The sequence below is a fragment of the Heterodontus francisci genome, chromosome 9, assembly GCF_036365525.1.
Source record: "Heterodontus francisci isolate sHetFra1 chromosome 9, sHetFra1.hap1, whole genome shotgun sequence".
NCBI classification, from domain to species: Eukaryota; Metazoa; Chordata; class Chondrichthyes; order Heterodontiformes; family Heterodontidae; genus Heterodontus; species Heterodontus francisci.
This window is the reverse complement of record NC_090379.1, coordinates 1584880-1603974: the sequence shown is the minus strand read 5'-3', so window position 1 is coordinate 1603974 and position 19095 is coordinate 1584880. Positions and strand designations below refer to the sequence as shown.

At 44.4% G+C, this 19095-nt stretch overlaps 1 protein-coding gene across 2 annotated transcripts in view; it reads right to left on the bottom strand.

Moving 5' to 3' along the window:
- erg28 (ergosterol biosynthesis 28 homolog) overlaps nt 1-19095 on the bottom strand; it is a 59164-nt gene that overhangs the window by 23381 nt on the left and 16688 nt on the right. For both annotated transcript variants that reach the window (XM_068038427.1, XM_068038426.1), the window contains exon 2: nt 18001-18134. In XM_068038427.1, the coding sequence (XP_067894528.1) occupies nt 18001-18133 (133 nt within the window). In that variant the 5' untranslated portion in view covers nt 18134. The remainder of the gene's footprint in view (nt 1-18000; nt 18135-19095) is intronic.

Genomic DNA, 19095 nt, shown 5'->3' with positions numbered 1-19095 from the left:
GAGTTAATGTTTCAGGTCAGTGACCCTTCTTCCTGAAGCATGCTTGCCTTCATCGCTCGGGGCATAGAGTATAAAAATTGGCAAGTCATGTTGCAGCTGTACAGAACTTTAGTTAGGCCACACTTAGAATATTGCATGCAATTCTGGTCACCACACTACCAGAAGGACATGGAGGCTTTGGAGAGGGTACAGAAGAGGTTTTCCAGGATGTTGCCTGGTCTGGAGGGCATTAGCTATGAGGAGAGGTTGGATAAACTCGGATTGTTTTCACTGGAACGATGGAGGTGGAGGGGCGACATGATAGAGGTTGACAAAGCTAAGAGTGGCATGGACAGAGTGGATAGTCAGAAGCTTTTTTCCCAGGGTGGAAGAGTCAGTTACTAGGGGACATAGGGTTAAGGTGAGAGGGGCAAAGTTTAGAGGGGATGTGCGAGGCAAGTTCTTCACACAGAGGGTGGTGAGTGCCTGGAACTTGCTGCCAGGGGAGGTGGTGGAAGCAGGTACGATAGCGACGTTTAAGAGGCATCTTGACAAATATATGAATAGGATGGGAATAGAGGGATACGGTCCCCGGAAGTGCAGAAGGTTTTAGTTTAGGCAGGCATCAAGATAGGCGCAGGCTTGGAGGGCCGAATGGCCTGTTCCTGTGCTGTACTGTTCTTTGTTTGATGGGGACTGGTCATCTCAGGTCCAGGCCTACAATCGACATTGGTAATGACCAGCTGTGTGGGCGATTGTAAGTTTTTCAGTCAAATCTTGAAGGGGTTTGTACTGTGGGGGCTGCAGTCAAGGAGGGGGTCAGGAATGGTCAACCTGGCTCGTGGACCCACAAATTCTCACCAGAAGGACCAACTGCATGGAGGATTGTAAGTTATCAGCCAAATCCAAGAGGTATTTGGGGCTGAGAGTTTTAAAACAATTTTAAGTGTAGCAACCAAATCCTGGGAGGGTTTGGGTTTTGAATTGAGTGAATTTGGGCAGAAACGTGGGATTTTGCCTGTGGTTATTTTTTGAAAAGGTTTATTTTTTATAAGTCATGGTTTTTTTTTAGATTAGAGATACAGCACTGAAACAGGCCCTTCGGCCCACCGAGTCTGTGCCGAACATCAACCACCCATTTATACTAATCCTACACTAATCCCATATTCCTACCAAACATCCCCACCTGTCCCTATATTTCCCTACCACCTACCTATACTAGTGACAATTTATAATGGCCAATTTACCTATCAACCTGCAAGTCTTTTGGCTTGTGGGAGGAAACCGGAGCACCCGGAGAAAACCCACGCAGACACAGGGAGAACTTGCAAACTCCACACAGGCAGTACCCGGAATCGAACCCGGGTCCCTGGAGCTATGAGGCTGCGGTGCTAACCACTGCGCCACTGTGCCGCCCACAATCTGTCTCTCCCCACTCTCTGAATCTTCTCTATCTCAGTCTCTGCCCACTCTCTGAATCTCCTCTATCTGTCTCTCCCCACTCTCTGAATCTCCTCTATCTCAGTCTCTCCCCACTCTCTGAATCTCCTCTATCTCAGTCTCTCCCCACTCTCTGACGCTCCTCTATCTGTCTCTCCCCACTCTCTGAATCTCCTCTATCTCAGTCTCTCCCCACTCTCTGAATCTCCTCTATCTCAGTCTCTCCCCACTCTCTGAATCTCCTCTATCTCAGTCTCTCCCCACTCTCTGAATCTCCTCTATCTCAGTCTCTCCCCACTCTCTGAATCTCCTCTATCTGTCTCTCCCCACTCTCTGAATCTCCTCTATCTCAGTCTCTCCCACTCTGAATCTCCTCTATCTGTCTCTCCCCACTCTCTGAAACTCCTCTATCTCAGTCTCTCCCCACTCTCTGATACTCCTCTATCTCAGTTCCTCCCCACTGCACCTTCCAAACCTACGATCTCTACCACATAGAAGGACAAGGGCAGCAGATGCATGGCAAGATTAAATAGATTGAAGAATCTGGGTCTGTTCTCCGATAAGAGGAAGTTGACAGGAGATTTGATAGAGGTGTTCAAAATCATCAGGGGTCTAAACAGAGTAGATAGGGAGAAACTGTTCCCATTGACAAAAGGTTTGAGAACTGGAGGACACCGATTTAAGGTGACTGGCAAGGAACCAAAGGCGACTTGAGAAAAACCTTTTTTTTTAAAACACAGCCTGTGTTTAGGATCTGGAATGCACTGCCTGAGCACGTGGTGGACAGAAATTCAATTGTGACTTTCAAAATGGAACTGGATAACTCTCTGAATGAAAAAAAACTGCAGGGCTATGGGGAAAATGCAGGGGAGTGAGACAAGCTTGAGGCAATAAATGCTGGCCGAGCCAGTGATGCCCACATCCCATGAACAAACAAAAAAAACTCTATCCAGGCCCCTCATATTTCAATCAGATCTCCCCTCAGTCTCATCTATTCCAAGGAAAATGACCCCAGCCTATCCAATCTCTCCTCATAGCTGCAACTTTCCAGTCTTGGCAACATCCTCGTAAATCTCCTCTGTACCCTCCCTAGTGCAATTACATCTGTTCTGTAATGAGGTGACCAGAACTGCACACAGTACTCAAGTTGTGGCCTAACTAATGTTTTATATAGTTTCAGCATAACATCCCTGCTCTTATATTCCATGCCTCAGCTAATATAGGAAAGTATTCCATATTCCTTCTTAACCACTTTAATCGACCTGTCCTGCTACCTTCAGGGATCTGTGGACATTCACTCCAAGGTCCCTCACTTCCTCTACACTTCTCAGTATTTTCCCATTTATCATGTATTCCTTTGCCTTGTTTGACCTCCCCAAATGCATCACCTCACACTTCTCCGGCTGAATTCTATTTGTCACCTTTCTGCCCACCTGACCAGTCCATTGATATCTTCCTGCAGTCTACAGCTATCCTCCTCGCTATCTACCACGTTGCCAATTTTTGTGTCATCCGCAAACTTCTTGATCATGTCTCTTACAAAAAGCTGAGGACCTATTTCTGATCCCTGCGAAACCCCACTGGAAAGCAGGTAAGTGATTGGTTGTTGAGTGTTTTTCTTTTTCTCTCCCTAAACCTGCGTGTGTGGTGGAGGCAGGTTCAATTGAAGCATTCAAAAAAGGAATTAGACAGTTATATGAAAAGGAAGAATGTGCAGGGCTATGGGGAGAGGACAGGGGAACAGAACTGAAGGAGATGCTCTTTTAGAGAGCCAGTGCAGACATGATGGGCTGAATGGCCTCCTTCTGCACTGTAACAATTCTGTGAACTAGCAAAATACGAGCTGGGAAATTAATAACCTCAATCAGGGTGAGTATAACAATGAATGAATCAATAAAAGTAGTAGCACAGAGCAGGTCTACAGGCATTAATTAAAATTAATACTTTAAACAAAGTACCAAATACATTACGAAAGAGGGAACTGAGTTTTTTTTTAAGATCATGGATGGGTAGTTGCGACCTGTTGAACAGAAGAACACAAGAAATAGGAGCAGGCCTAAGCAAGATGGCCCATCGATCCTACTCCGCCATTCAATACGATCATTGCTGATATTAGGCCTCAACTCCACTTTCCCACCCACTCGCCATATCCTTTGATTCCGAGACACCAAAAATCTATCTAACTCTGCCTTAAATATATTCAACAATGGAGTATCCATAACCCTCTGGGGTAGAGAATTCCAAAGATTCACAACTCTGTGTAGTAATTTCTCCTCATCACAGTCCTGAATGAGCAGCCCCTTATACTGAGACTGTGCCCCCGTGGTTTAGATTGCCCAACCAGTGGTAATAATCACTCAGTGTTTACCCTATCCAGCCCCTATAGAATCTTATATGTTTCAATGGGATCACCGCTCATTCTTCTAACCTCCAGAGAATATAGACCCAATTTACTCAGCCTCTCATCATAGGACACCCCCTCATCCCAGGGATCAATCTAGTGAACCTTCACTGTACCGTCTCCAATGCAAGTATATCCTTTCTTAAATGTGGAGACCAAAACTGCACACACTATTCTCACCAAAACTCTGTACATTTGTAGCAGTACTTCCTTATTCCTGTAATCCAATCCCCTTGCAATTTGCCTTCCTAATTGCTTGCCGTACCTGCATGTTAACTTTCTGCATTCCTTTTACAAGCACACCCAAGTCTCTCTGAACATCAACACTTACAAGTTTCACACCTTTTAAAAAATATTCTGCTTTTCTATTCTTATGACCAAAGTGAACAATTTCACACTTCCCTACATTATACTCCATTTGCCATCTTGTTGCCCACTCATTTAACCTGTCTATATCTCTTTGCAGCCTCTGTGTCCTCCCCACAGCTTACCTTTCCACCTACCTTTGTTCCACCTACCTTTGTATCACAGCAAACTTAGATACATTACTCTCTGTATCTTCATAAATCATTAATATAGGGTGTAAATAGCTGAGGCCCCAGCACTGATCCTTGCGGACTCCACTATTTTAATATAAAAGCAAAATACTGCAGATGCTGGAAATCTGAAATAAAAACAAGAAATGCTGGAACCACTCAGCAGGTCTGGCAGCATCTGTGGAAAGAGAAGCAGAGTTAACGTTTCGGGGTTCCGAAGAAGGGTCACTGACCTGAAACGTTAACTCTGCTTCTCTTTCCACAGATGCTGCCAGACCTGCTGAGTGGTTCCAGCATTTCTTGTTGTTATTTCAGGACTCCACTATTTACTGCCTGCCAACTTGAAAATGCCCCATTTATGCCCACTCGTTGCTTCCTGTCTGTTAACCAATCATCTATCCATGCTAATATATCACCTCCAACTCCATGAGCCCTTATCTTGCCAATTAACCTTTTGTGTGATATCTTATCGAATGCCCTTTGGAAATCCAGGTATACTATATCTACTAGTTCCCCTTAAACTACTCTACTAGTTACATCCTCAAAAAACTAATAAATTTATCAAACAGGATTTCACTTTAGTAAAACCATGTTGATTTGTTCTCATCATACTGTGCTTTTGTAAGTGCGTAGTTAAGACTTCCTTAATAATAGATTCCAGCATTTTCCCAATGACTGACATTAGGCTAACTGGTGTGTAGTTCACCGTTTTCCCTCTTTCTCTCTCTCCTTTCTTGAAAAAAGGTGCAACATTTGCCAACTTCCAATCTAATGGGACTGTTCCCAAATCTAAGGAGTTTTGGAAAATCATAGCTAGTGCATTCACCATCTCTTTTAGAACCCTAGGGTGTAGACCATCAGGCCCTGGAGATGTCAGATTTTAGTCCCTCAAGTTTCTCCAATTTTTTTTCTCTGCTGATATGAATTTCCTCACTTGTTTTAGCCCCTAGGTTACTGTCTATTTCTGGTATGGAACTTGTGTCTTCTAATGTGAAGACAGACACAAAATATTTGTTCAATGTCTCTGTCATTTCCTCATTCCTCATGATGATTTCTCCTGTCTCTGTTTCTAAGGGACCAACGTTTACTTTAGCTATTCTCTTCCTTTTTATATACCTAGAAAAGCTCTTCCAATGTTTTTATATTACTGGCTAGTTTACTCATTATTTTTTTCCTTTTTTATCAACTTTTTTGGTGGCCCTTTGCTGGTTACTGAAACACTCCCAATCTTCAGGCTTGCTACTCTTTTTTGCAACATTGGAAGCCTCTTTTAATCTAATAGTATCCTTAACTTCCTGAGTGAGCCAGGGATGGGTCTTGCTCAGTTTTTGTTTTTCAAAGGAATGTATTTTTGTTGAACATTTTGAATTGTTTCTTTAAAATGTTTCCCATTGTTCATTTACTGCCATACGTTTTAGTCTACCCAATTTACCTTAGCCAGTTCTCCACTCATGCCTATGTAATTGCCTTCGTTTAATTTTAAGATTCTTGTTTGTGATCGGAGTATGTCACTTTCAAACTTAACATGGAATTCAATGGTATTATGATCACTATTTCCCAGTGGATCTTTTACTACAACATTGCTAATTAACCCTGCTTCATTACACAATGCTAGATCTAAGATAGCTTTATCCCTAGTTGGCTCCACAACGTATTGCTCCAAGAAACTGTCCCGAAAACATTCTTCAAATTCATCTTATAGACCATTCACGCCAATTTCATTGTCCCAGTCTATATGAAGACTAAATTCCCTCACAATTATTACATTGCCTTTGTTCCAAGCTTCAATAATTTTTTGTTTAATGCTCTGCCAAACAGTATAACTACTGTTAGGGAACCTATAAAGTAGTCCCACCAGTGTTTTCTGATTCTTGCTATTCCTTATTTCCATATGGATTTACTTGATGATCTTCTGAGGTCAGATCCTTTTTCACCAATGCCCTCATGTCATCCTTTATCATCACTGCTACCCCTCCTCTTCTACTATTCTGTCTGTCTTTCTGAAATATTGTGTACCCTGGAATATTTATTTCCCAACCTTGATCACCTGCTGCTTACAATTCCTGCACCATGTCAGAACTTCAGGATACTTCACATGTCTTGGGTGACCATGTGTGTAGGAAGTGTCTCCAGCTGTTTCAGCTCAAGCTCAGGATTCCTGAACTTGACGGACAGCTGGAATCACTGCTGAGCATCAGGGAGCAGGAGAGTTTCCTGGATCATACTTTCTAGGAGGTGATCACCCACAGGCAGTAACAGTTCAGGATATTAGGTGGGTGAGCATCTGGAAAACTAGGAAGAGGCAGGAGGTGCAGGAGTCTTCAGGGTGTGTGTAACTCTCAAACTGGTGCTCAGCATTGGAAATAGCTGGGAGTAACGATATGCTGAAGCAGTGCAGTCCAGACCATGGCACCAATAGGCAAGTGACTAGACAGGAAGAAGCAGCAAAGTGTAGAAATGCAGTTGTTATAGGAGATTCCATGGACAGGGAACAGGCAGGCATTTCTATAACCATCATCATGAGTCCCACATGGTGTATTGCCTACCTGGTGTCAGGGTAAAAGGACATTACAGACAGGGTGCAGAATATTCTGCAGGGGGAAGGGAGTGAGCCAGAAGTTGTGGTACATGTTGGTACCAACAAAATAGCAAGTGCAGGTATCGAGGTCCTATGGTCAGATTTTCAGGAACCGGGGAGGAAGAGTAGGACCCTACTCTGGATTACCCACAGTGCCATGCACTAGCGAGAGTAGAAATAGGAAGGATCAATGCATGGTGCAGGAGGGAGGGCTTCAGATTCCTGGGGCATTGGGACTAGTTCTTGGACAGAAGGCAACTGTTCAAAAAGGGACAGGATGCACAACAGGACTGGGACCAACATCCTCGAAGTTGCAGTTGGGACAAGGTTTAAATAAAATTGGCAGGAAGATGGGCACCAGCAAAGAGAAGTGGAAAAGAAAATAAGGTGCATAATGTAAGACTGTTGGACAGTATTAAAGGAGGAAGTAGTTCCATTATTAGATAGGTGCAGACTGAGCAGGACTACAAGGAACGCAAAGACAGGAATTACAATGCATGTGTGTAAACACACAAAGTGGGGTGAATAAGGCTGGCAAGCTACAGGTACAAATAGCAGTATGAGAATATGATGTAATGGCAAAAACAGAACCGCGACTTAAAATAGTAAGGACTGGGTACGAAATATACAAGGATGTAAAGTGTTCAGAAAAGATAGAGAAGGAAAAAAAGGGAGGTGGGGTGGTAGTACTGATTAGGGAAGACATTGTAGTAACAGGAAGAGGGGATGTCCTTAACAGGGAAAGGACAGAATCCATTTGGTTAGAGCAGAGAAGCAAAAGGGTATAATCGGGCTACTAGGGGTATTCTATAGGCCTCCAAATAGTGAGAGAGAAAAATAGAAGAGCAAATCTGCAGGGAAATCACAGAAATGTGCAAGAACTATATTGGGGGACTTTAATTACCCAAATATCGATTGGGATCATTTTAAGGGAAAGGGCGGGGAGGAATTTCTGAAATGTGTTCAGGAGAACTTCCTTGATCAGCATGTTGAGGGTCCAACGAGAAAGGAGGCACTGCTGGATCTGGTGCTGGGAAAGGAGGTGGGCCAAGTGTCTGTGGGGAGCTCTTAGGTAAGAGTGATCATATCATAAGGTTTAGACTCACAATGCAAAAAATTAAGGAACGACATAAGGTTGAACATCTAGATTGGAAGAGAGCGGATTTAAACGCAATGAGAAGGGATCTAGCCAGGATAAAATGGAACCAAAGACTGACTGGCAAAACTGTAATGGAACAATGGGTTATCTTTAACAAAGCGATGCAAAGGTACAGGCCAAGTACATTCCAAAAAGGGCAGAAGGTAGGGGAACCAAAAAAAGAGCTCCTTGGATGATGAAGGAGATAGATATTATGATGAAACAAAAAAAAAAGCGAGAACCATGCCAATTGCAACAGGTTGACAGGGGAGGTGAAGAGGAAAATAGGACTGGCAAAGGGAGAATGAGAATAGAATGTCAGTCAACATAAAAGGCAACCTAAAAATCTTCTAGCGGTATGTAAATAGTGAGCAGGTGGAGTGAGGCCTATTAGGGACAAAGAGGGTAATAGATGCTTAGAGGCACAGGGCAAGGCTAGAATACATAATGAGTACTTTGTATCTGTGTTTTTTTTTTTAAAAGGAAGAGGAATCTGACAACATATCAGTGGAAGCAGAGAGAGTAGAGGCAATGACAGGGTAAAAATTGAGTGTGAGGAGATACTGGAGTGGTTGGCTATGCTTAGGGTAGATATATGTCACCTGGTCTGGATGGTTTACATCCCAGGTTGCCAAAGGACGCGGGGGTGGAGATAGCAGAAGGGCTTGCCATAATCTACCAATCTTCCCTAGATACAGGGGAGGTGCCAGAGGATTGGAGAGTGGCAAGTGCTACACCCTTATTCAAAAAAGGGTGCAAGGACAGTCCTAGCAACTACAGGCCACTTAATTTAACATCAGCGTTCGCCAGAGCTGGCGGGCAGCCATAAAGACAGGGCTAAATTGTGGCGAGTCGAAGAGACTTAGTAGTTGGCAGGAAAAAAGACAGAGGCGCAAGGGGAGAGCCAACTGTGTAACAGCCCCGACAAACAAATTTCTCTGCAGCACCTGTGGAAGAGCCTGTCACTCCAGAATTGGCCTTTATAGCCACTCCAGGCGCTGCTTCACAAACCACTGACCACCTCCAGGCGCGTATCCATTGTCTCTCGAGATAAGGAGGCCCAAAAGAAAAGAAAAAAGAAAGAAGTGGTGGGTAAGGTTTTAGAAACAATAATCAGGGGGAAAAAAATCAACAGGCACTTGGAGAGATTTGAGTTAATTATGTAGAGCCAGCATGGATTTGTAAAAGGCAGATCATGCTTGACTAATCTAATTCAATTTTTTGATGAAGTAACAGAGAAGGTTGATGAAGGTAATGCAGTGGATGTTGTCCATATGGATTTTAAGAAAGCTTCGACAAAGTACCATATAAAAGACTGATTAACAAAATTGAGGCTCATGGCATCGGAGGACCAGTGTTCATCTGGATAAAACAAAACTGACTCAAGAACAGAAAACAGCAAATCATGGTAAATGCTTGTTTTTCAGACTGGAGGATGGTAGACAGTGATGTTCCCCAAGGGTCAGTGCTAGGACCACTGCTTTTTTTGCGATATATAAATGATTTTGAATACAGGAGTAGAATTTTAAAGTCTTCCCATGATACTAAATTTGGAGGAGTTGCAGTGATATGAACCGCCTGCAATAGGACATAGATAGGCTAGCAGAATGGGCACACATGTCTATATTAAATTCTATGTGCTACAAGTGTGAGGTGATGCATTTTGGCAGAAGGAATAGGGCAATATAGACTTAATGGCACAGTTCTAAAGAGTATGCAGGAACGGAGGGTTCTGAGGGTGCATGTGCATATAGAAGGCGTTATTGTGAGAGTGGTTGGCAAAGCATATACGATTTTGAGCTTCACAAATAGAGGCATTCAGTACAAAAGCAGGGAAGTTATGCTGAACCTTTATAAAGTTCTGGTCTCTCGGAAGGATGTGAGGGTCCTTGATAGGACGTGGATGAGATTTACCAGAATGGTTCCAGGGATAAGGGATTTAATTACAAGGTTAGGTTGGAAAAGCTGGGGCTGTTCTCCCTGGAGCAAAGGAGCTTGAGGGGAGATTTGATAGAGGTGTACAAGATTATGACAGGCTTATAAGTTAGACAAGAAAAAACTGTTCCAATTAACGGATGGTACAAGGACTGGGGAGACAGATTTAAGGTTTTGGGCAAGAGATGCAGGGGGAATGTAAGAAAGGACGTTTTTACGCAGCACGTGCCCACGAAGGTGATGGAAATGGAGACAATCAATAATTTCAAAAGGAAACTGAATGGGCACTTGAAGGAAATAGACTTGCTGGGCTACGTGGATCCAGTGGGGAAGTGGGACTGATTGAATTGCTCCACGGAGAACTAGCATGGACCCGATGGAATGAAAGGCCTCCTTCTATGTCATAAATGACTCCATGACTCTATTCAAGTAAGTAGGGAGACAGAAAGCAGGCAACTATTGGCCAATTAGCCTAACATCTATCTTTGAAAAATGCTGGAATTCATTATTAAAGAAGTAATAGCAGAACATTTAGAAAGTCTAAATATAATCAGGCAGAATCAACATGGTTTTATGAACGGGAAATTGTGTTGGGAAAATTTATTAAAGTTGTTTGAGGATGTAACAAACAGGGTGGACAAAGGGGAACCGGTAGATGTAATGTATTTGGATTTCCAAAAGGCATCCGATAAGGTGCCACGTAAAAGGTTACTGCATAAGATAAGAGCTCACGGTGTTGGGGGCAATATATTGGATAACTAATAGGGAACATTGAGTCAGGATAATGAACATAGAACATAGAACAGTACAGCACAGTACAGGCCCTTCGGCCCACGATGTTGTGCCGAACATTTAACCCACTCTAATATCAAACTAACTACATACCCTTCATTCTACTATCATCCATGTACCTATCCAAGAGTCGCTTAAATGTCCCTAATGTATCTGCTTCTACTACCACCGCTGGCAGTGCATTCCACGCACCCACCACTCTCTGTGTAAAGAACCTACCTCTGACATCTCCCCGAAACCTTCCTCTAATCACCTTAAAATTATGCCCCCTGGTGATAGCCCTTTCCACCCTGGGAAAAAGTCTCTGGCTATCCACTCTATCTATGCCTCTCATCATCTTGTACCCCTCTATCAAGTCACTTCTCATCCTTCTACACTCCAATGAGAAAAGCCCTAGCTCCCTCAATCTTTCTTCATAAAACATGCCCTCCAGTCCAGGCAGCATCCTGGTAAATCTCCTCTGCACCCTCTCTAAAGCTTCCACATCCTTCCTATAATGAGGCGACCAGAACTGAACACAATATTCCAAGTGTGGTCGAACCAGGGCCTTATAGAGCTGCAGCATAACCTCGCGGCTCTTAAACACAATCCCCCTGTTAATGAAAGCCAACACACCATACGCCTTCTTAACAACCCTTTCAACTTGGGTAGCAACTTTGAGCGATCTATGGACATGGACCCCAAGATCCCTCTGTTCCCCCACACTACCAAGAATCCTGTCTTTAAGCCTGTATTCTGCATTCAAATTCGACCTTCCAAAATGAATCACTTCACCCTTTTCCAGGTTGAACTCCATCTGCCACTTCTCAGCCCAGCTCTGCATCCTGTCAATGTCCCGTTGCAACCTACAACAGCCTTCCACACTATCCACAACTCCAGCAACCTTCGTGTCATCGGCAAACTTGCTAACCCAGCCTTCCACTTCCTCATCCAAGTCATTTATAAAAATCACAAAGAGCAGAGGTCCCAGAACAGATCCTTGTGGAACACCACTGGTCACCGAGCTCCATGCTGAATACTTTCCATCTACTACCACCCTGTGACTTCTATGGGCCAGCAAATTTTGTATCCAGACAGCCAACTTTCCCTGTATCCCATGCCTCCTCACTTTCTGAATGAGCCTACCATGGGGAACCTTATCAAACGCCTTGCTAAAATCCATATATACCACATCCACTGTTCTTCCTTCATCAATGTGTTTTGTCACATCTTCAAAGAATTCAATAAGGCTTGTGAGGCATGACCTGCCCCTCACAAAGCCATGCTGACTGTCTCTAATCAAACTATGCTTTTCCAAATAATCATAAATCCTGTCTCTCAGAATCCTCTCCAATAATTTGCCCACTACCAACGTAAGACTGACTGGTATGTAATTCCCAGGGTTATCCCTATTCCCTTTCTTGAACAAGGGAACATTTGCCACCCTCCAATCATCCGGTACTACTCCAGTGGACAGTGAAGACGCAAAGATCATCGCCAAAGGCGCAGCAATCTCTTCCCTCGCTTCCCGTAATATCCTTGGGTATATCCCGTCTGGCCCCGGGGACTTATCTGTCCTCATATCATTCAAAATTTCCAGCACATCCTCCCTCTTAACCTCAACCTGTTTGAGCATATCAGCCTGTTCCACGCTGTCCTCAAACGACCAGGTCCCTCTCACTAGTGAATACTGAAGCAAAGTATTCATTTACGACCTCCCCTACCTCCTCCGACTCCAGGCACAAGTTCCCTCCACTATCCCTGATCGGCCCTACCCTCACTCTGGCCATCCTCTTGTTCCTCACATAAGTGTAGAACGCCTTGGGATTTTCCTTAATCCTACCCGCCAAGACTTTTTCATGTCCCCTTCTAGCTCTCCTAAGTCCATTCTTCAGTTCCTTCCTGGCTACCTTGTAACCCTCTAGAGCCCTGTCTGATCCTTGCTTCCTCAACCTTAAGTAAGCTTCCTTCTTCCTCTTGACTAGCTGTTCCACATCTCTTGTCATCCAAGGTTCCTTCACCCTACCATCCCTTCCCTGCCTCATCGGGACAAACCCGGGACAAATGGATCATTTTCAGGTTGGCAAACTGTAACTAGCAGAGTGTCACAGGGATCAGTGCTGGGGTCTCAAACATTTATGATCCCGACGACACACAGATTGGGCATGTGTTTGACAGTGAGGACTGCAGGTTGCAGGAAGATAAAAATGGACTAGTCACGTGCGCAGAAAAGTGGCAAATGGAATTGTACCCGGATAAGTATGAGGTGATGCATTTGGGGAAGTCAAACAAGGCAAAGGAATACACGATTAATGAGAGAATACGGAGAGGTGTAGAGGAAGTGAGAGACCTTGGAGTGAATGTTCACAGATCTCTGAAGGTTGCAGGACAGGTCAATAAGGTGGTTAAGAAGACGTATGGAATCCTTCATAATAATAGTAATATTCTGAAGGGTCACTGACCTGAAATGTTAACTCTGCTTCTATTTCCACAGATGCTGCCTGACCTGCTGAGCATTTCCAGCATTTCTTGTTTTTATTTCAGATTTCCAGCATCTGCAGTATTTTGCTTTTATTCTATGAAATCCTTTCCTATATTAGCCTTGTTATAGAATATAAAAAAACAGGAAGGTTATGCTAAACTATATAAATCATCAGTTAGGCCACAACTTGAGTACTGTGTGCAGTTCTGGTCACCCCATTCCAGAAAGGATGTAATTGCACTACAGAGGGTACAGAGGAGATTTACGAGGATCTCGCTAGGACTGGAAAAATGCAACTATGAGGAAAGATTGGATAGACTGAGGTTATTTTCCTTGGAACAGAGAAGGCTGAGGGGAGATTTGATTGAAATATTCAAAATTGTGAGGGCCCTGGAAAGAGTGATGTGAAGGGCCTATTCACCTTAGCAGAGTCAAGTTGCCTGGTTTAAATTTCAAACAAAGCTTGGCAGTTAACTGTCAGTCACCGTAAACTGGTATATGCTCCATGGCAACACCTCTGCCAAGCAGAGTTCACTTGCCAACCAATCAGTACTCTCTTCTCATACAGTATAAAATTGTTGTTTTTCCTTACATTGGTACTCTTGTGGATTGTCCTGATGAGTGCAAGTCAAAAAGCTTCAACAACATGTCTCTATTTTCAGCAATACTCAAGTTCTGTACTACCAAATAACAAGAACAAAGAACAGTACAGCACAGGAACAGACCATTCGGCCCTCCAAGCCTGCGCCGATCTTGATGCCTGCCTAAACTAAAACCTTCTTTAGAAGCTTCAGGCAGGATAGAGGGGGATGTAAAAGGGGTGGGGGAGTTGCATTACTGGTTAAGGAGAATATCACAGCTGTACTGCGGGAGGACAACTCAGAGGGGTCATGCAGCGAGGCAATATGGGTGGAGCTCAGGAATAGGAAGAGTGCAGTCACGATGTTGGGGGTTTACTACAGGCCTCCCAACAGCCAGCAGGAGGTAAAGGAGCAGATATGGAGACAGATTTTGGAAAGATGTAAAGGTAACAGGGTTGTGGTGGTGGGTGATTTTAACTTCCCCAATATTGACCGGGACTCACTTAGTGCTAGGGACTTGGATGGGGCAGAATTTGTGAGGAGCATCCAGGAGGGCTTCTTGAAACAGTATGTAGATAGTCCAACTCGGGATGGGGCCATTCTGGACCTGGTATTGGGGAATGAGCCCGGCCAGGTGGTCGAAGTTTCAGTGGGGGAGCATTTCGGGAACAGTGACCATAATTCCATACGTTTTAAGGTACTTGTGGATAAGGATAAGAGTAGTCCTCGGGTGAAGGTGCTAAATTGGGGGAAGGCTAATTATAACAATATTAGGCAGGAACTGAAGAATTTAGATTGGGGGCGGCTGTTTGAGGGTAAATCAACATCTGACATGTGGGAGTCTTTCAAACGTCAGTTGATTAGAATCCAGGACCAGCGTGTTCCTATGAGGAAGAAGGACAAGTTTGGAAAGTTTCGGGAAGCTTGGATAACGCGGGATATTGTGAGCCTAGTCAAAAAGAAAAAGGAAGCATTTGAAAGGGCTGGAAGGCTAGGAACACATGAAGCACGAGGAATATAAAGACAGTAGGAAGGAACTTAAGCAAGGAGTTAGGAGGGCTAAAAGGGGTCATGAAAAGTCATTGACAAACAGGATTAAGGAAAATCCCAAGGCTTTTTATACATATATAAAGAGCATGAGGGTAACCAGGGAAAGGGTTGGCCCACTCAAGGACAGAGATGGGAATCTATGTGTGGAGCCAGAGGAAATGGGCGAGGTACTAAATGAGTACTTTGCATCAGTATTCACCAAAGAGAAGGACTTGGTGGATGATGAGCCTCGGGAAGGGAGTGCAGATAGTCTCAGGCATCTCATTATCAAAAAGGAGGTGGTGTTGGGTGTCTTGCAAAGCATTAAGGTAGATAAGTCCCCAGGGCCTGATGGGTTCTACCGTAGAATACTGAGGGAGGCAAGGGAAGAAATTGCTGGGGCCTTGACAGAAATCTTTGCATCCTCATTGGTTACAGGTGAGGTCCCAGAGGACTGGAGAATAGCCAATGTTGTGCCTTTGTTTAAGAAGGGTGGCAAGGATAATCCAGGAAATTATAGGCCGGTGAGCCTTACGTCAGTGGTAGGGAAGCTATTAGAGAGGATTCTTCAGGACAGGATTTACTCCCATTTGGAAACAAACAAACTTATTAGCGAGAGACAGCATGGTTTTGTGAAGGGGAGGTCGTGTCTTACTAATTTGATTGAGCTTTTTGAGGAAGTGACGAAGATGATTTAGTTTTAGTTTAGTTTAGAGATACAGCACTGAAACAGGCCCTTCGGCCCACCGAGTCTGTGCCGACCATCAACCACCCATTTATACTAACCTTACACTAATCCCATATTCCTACCACATCCCCACCTGTCCCTATATTTCCCTACCACCTACCTATACTAGGGGCAATTGCTAATGGCCAATTTACCTATCAACCAGCAAGTCTTTTAGCATGTGGGAGGAAACCGGAGCACCCGGAAGAAACGCACGCAGACACATGGAGAACTTGCAAACTCCACACAGGCAGTACCCAGAATTCAACCCGGGTCGCTGGAGCTGTGAGGCTGCGGTGCTAACCACTGCGCCACCCCTTTGATTGAAGGAAGGGCAGTGGATGTTGTCTATATGGACTTTAGTAAAGCCTTTGACAAGGTCCCGCATGGCAGACTGGTACAAAAGGTGAAGTCACACGGGATCAGAGGTGAGCTGGCAAGATGGATACAGAACTGGCTTGGTCATAGAAGACAGAGGGTATCAGTGAATGGGTGTTTTTCTGAATGGAGGGATGTGACTAGTGGTGTTCCGCAGGGATCAGTGCTCGGACCTTTGCTGTTCATAGTATATAGAAATGATTTGGAGAAAAATGTAGCTGGTCTGAGTAGTAAGTTTGCGTGGAGTTGTGGATAATGATGAGGATTGTCAGAGGATACAGCAGGATATAGATCGGTTGGAGACTTGGGCGGAGAAATGGCAGATGGGGTTTAATCCGGACAAATGTGAGGTAATGCATTTTGGAAGGTCTAATGCAGGTGGGAAGTATACAGTAAATGGCAGAACCCTTCGGAGTATTGACAGGCAGAGAGATCTGGGCGTACAGGTCCACAGGTCACTGAAAGTGGCAACGCAGGTGGATAAGGTAGTCAAGAAGGCATACGGCATGCTTGCCTTCATCGGTCGGGGCATAGAGTATAAAAATTGGCAAGTCATGCTGCAGCTGTACAGAACCTTAGTTAGGCCACACTTAGAATATTGCATGCAATTCTGGTCGCCACACAACCAGAAGGACGTGGAGGATTTGAAGAGGGTGCAGAAGAGGTTTACCAGGATGTTGCCTGGTCTGGAGGGCATTAGCTATGAGGAGAGGTTGGATAAACTCGGATTGTTTTCACAGGAACGACGGAGGTGGAGGGGCGACATGATAGAGGTTTACAAAGTTATGAGGGGCATGGACAGAGTGGATAGTCAGAAGCTTTTTCCCAGGGTGGAAGAGTCAGTTACTAGGGGACATAGGTTTAAGGTGAGAGGGGCAAATTTTAGAGGGGATGTGTGAGGCAAGTTCTTTACACAGAGGGTGGGGAGTGCCTGGAACTTGCTGCCGGGGGAGGTGGTGGAAGCAGGTACGATAGCGACGTTTGAGAGGCATCTTGGCAAATACATGAATAGGATGGGAATAGAGGGATACGGGCCCCGGAAGTGCAGAACCAAGAACAGTACAGCACAGGAACAGGCCATTCTGCCCTCCAAGCCTGCGCCAATCTTGATGCCTGCCTAAACTAAAACCTATTGCTCTTCCACAGGTGCTGCAGATAAAATTGGTTGTTGGGGCTGTTACACAGTTGGCTCTCTCCTTGCACTTCTGTCTTTTTTCCTGCCCACTACTAAATCTCTTCCACTTGCCACTCTTTAGCCCCGCCTTTATGGCTGCCCACCAGCTCTGGTGATCACTGGCAACTGACTCCCACGACTTGTGGTCAATGTCATAGGACTTCATGTCGCGTTTGCAGACATCTTAAAAGTGGAGACATGGACGGCCGGTGGGTCTGATACCAGTGACGAGCTCGCTGTACAATGTGTCATGGCCAAGCCACCTCAAGCGCCGCTGGTTCAGTAGGGTGTATATGCTGGGGATGTTGACCGCCTCGAACACTTCTGTGTTGGCATCAGGTGGCAGGACCGTATCTCCAAGGATTCTCCGGAGGTAGCGAAGATGGAATGAGTGGAGACATCGCTCTTGGCTGACATACATTGTCCAGGCCTCGCTGCCATAGAGCAAGGTACTGAGGACACAGGCTTGATACACTCGAACTTTTGTGTTCTGTGTCAGTGCGCCATTTTCCCACACTCTTGACCGTTTCTGAATAAGGGGTCTCCCTTTTAAGACGGAAATGAGGAGTCATTTCTTCTCTCAGAGGGTCATTAATCTTTGGAATTCTCTTCCCCAGAAAGCTGAGGAGGCTGAGTCATTGAACAGATTCAAGGCTGAGTTAGACAGATGTTGACCTGAAGGGTTATGGGGGGAGCAGGCAGGAAAGTGTTGAAGCCAAGATCTGATCAGCCATGCTCTTATTGAATGGTGGAGCAGGCTTGAGAGACGTATGGCCTACTCCTGCTTCTATTTAGCATGTTGTTCCATCCCCAAGCCCTCTCCTCCCCCCAACAGGGGCCCCTTTCCTTACCAAGTGTTGGGGTCCCCGTGTACAGTTTGTCCGATAAGAAGCTGTGGTCCCGGAAACTCTGAATTGTGTTGCCTGCGGCAATGATGGCAACCATTACTAACCAACTGCGAAGCACATTGAGAAACCGGCTCATCCTGGAACATGGAGAAAACATAGGGAGAGAAATAATTAAATAGAAAGCGAGAGAGAGCGCGCAAGAGAGCAAGCATGAGACAGCGAGAGAAATTAGAGACGCATGCAATAAGGGTACAACTGTAATCGTGGGTGACTTTAATCTACGTATAGGTTGGTCAAACCAAATTAGCAATAATATCGTGGAGGAGGATTTCCTGGAGTGAGTGTGTGACGGTTTTTTAGACCAATATGTTGAGGAACCAACTAGAGAACAGGCTATCCGAGACTGGGTATTGTGCAATGAAAAAGGATTAATTAACAATCTTGTTGTGCGGGGTCTCTTGGGGAGGAGCGACCATAACATGATAGATTTCTTCATTAAGATGGAGAGTGAAGTAGTTGAATCCGAAACTAGGATCCTGAATCTAAAGAAAGGAAACCACGAAGGTATGAGGCACGAGTTAGCTACGATAGATTGGGGAACTTTACTAAAAGGGTTGAAGGTGGATAGGCAATGGATAATATTTAAAGAAAGTATGCATGAATTACAACAATTATTCATTCCTGTCTAATGCAAAAATAAAACCAGAAAAGTGGCTCAACCATGGCTTACAAAAGAAATTAGGGATAGTATTAGATCCAAAGAGGAGGTATATAAAATTGCTAGAAAAAGCAGCAAGTCTGAGGATTGGGAGCAGTTTAAAATTCAGCAAAAGGAGGACAAAAAGGATAATTAAGCAGGGAAAAACAGAGTATCAGAGTAAATGTGCAGGAACACAAAAACTGACTGTAAAAGCTTCTATAAATATGTGAAGAGAAAAAGATTAGTGAAGATAAATGTAGATCCTTTACATTCAGAAACAGGGGAACTTATAATGGGGAACAAAGAAATGACAGAACAATTAAATACATACTTTGGTTCTGTCTTCACAAACAAGGACACAAATAACCTCCCAGAAATGTTAGGGAATCAAGGGTCTA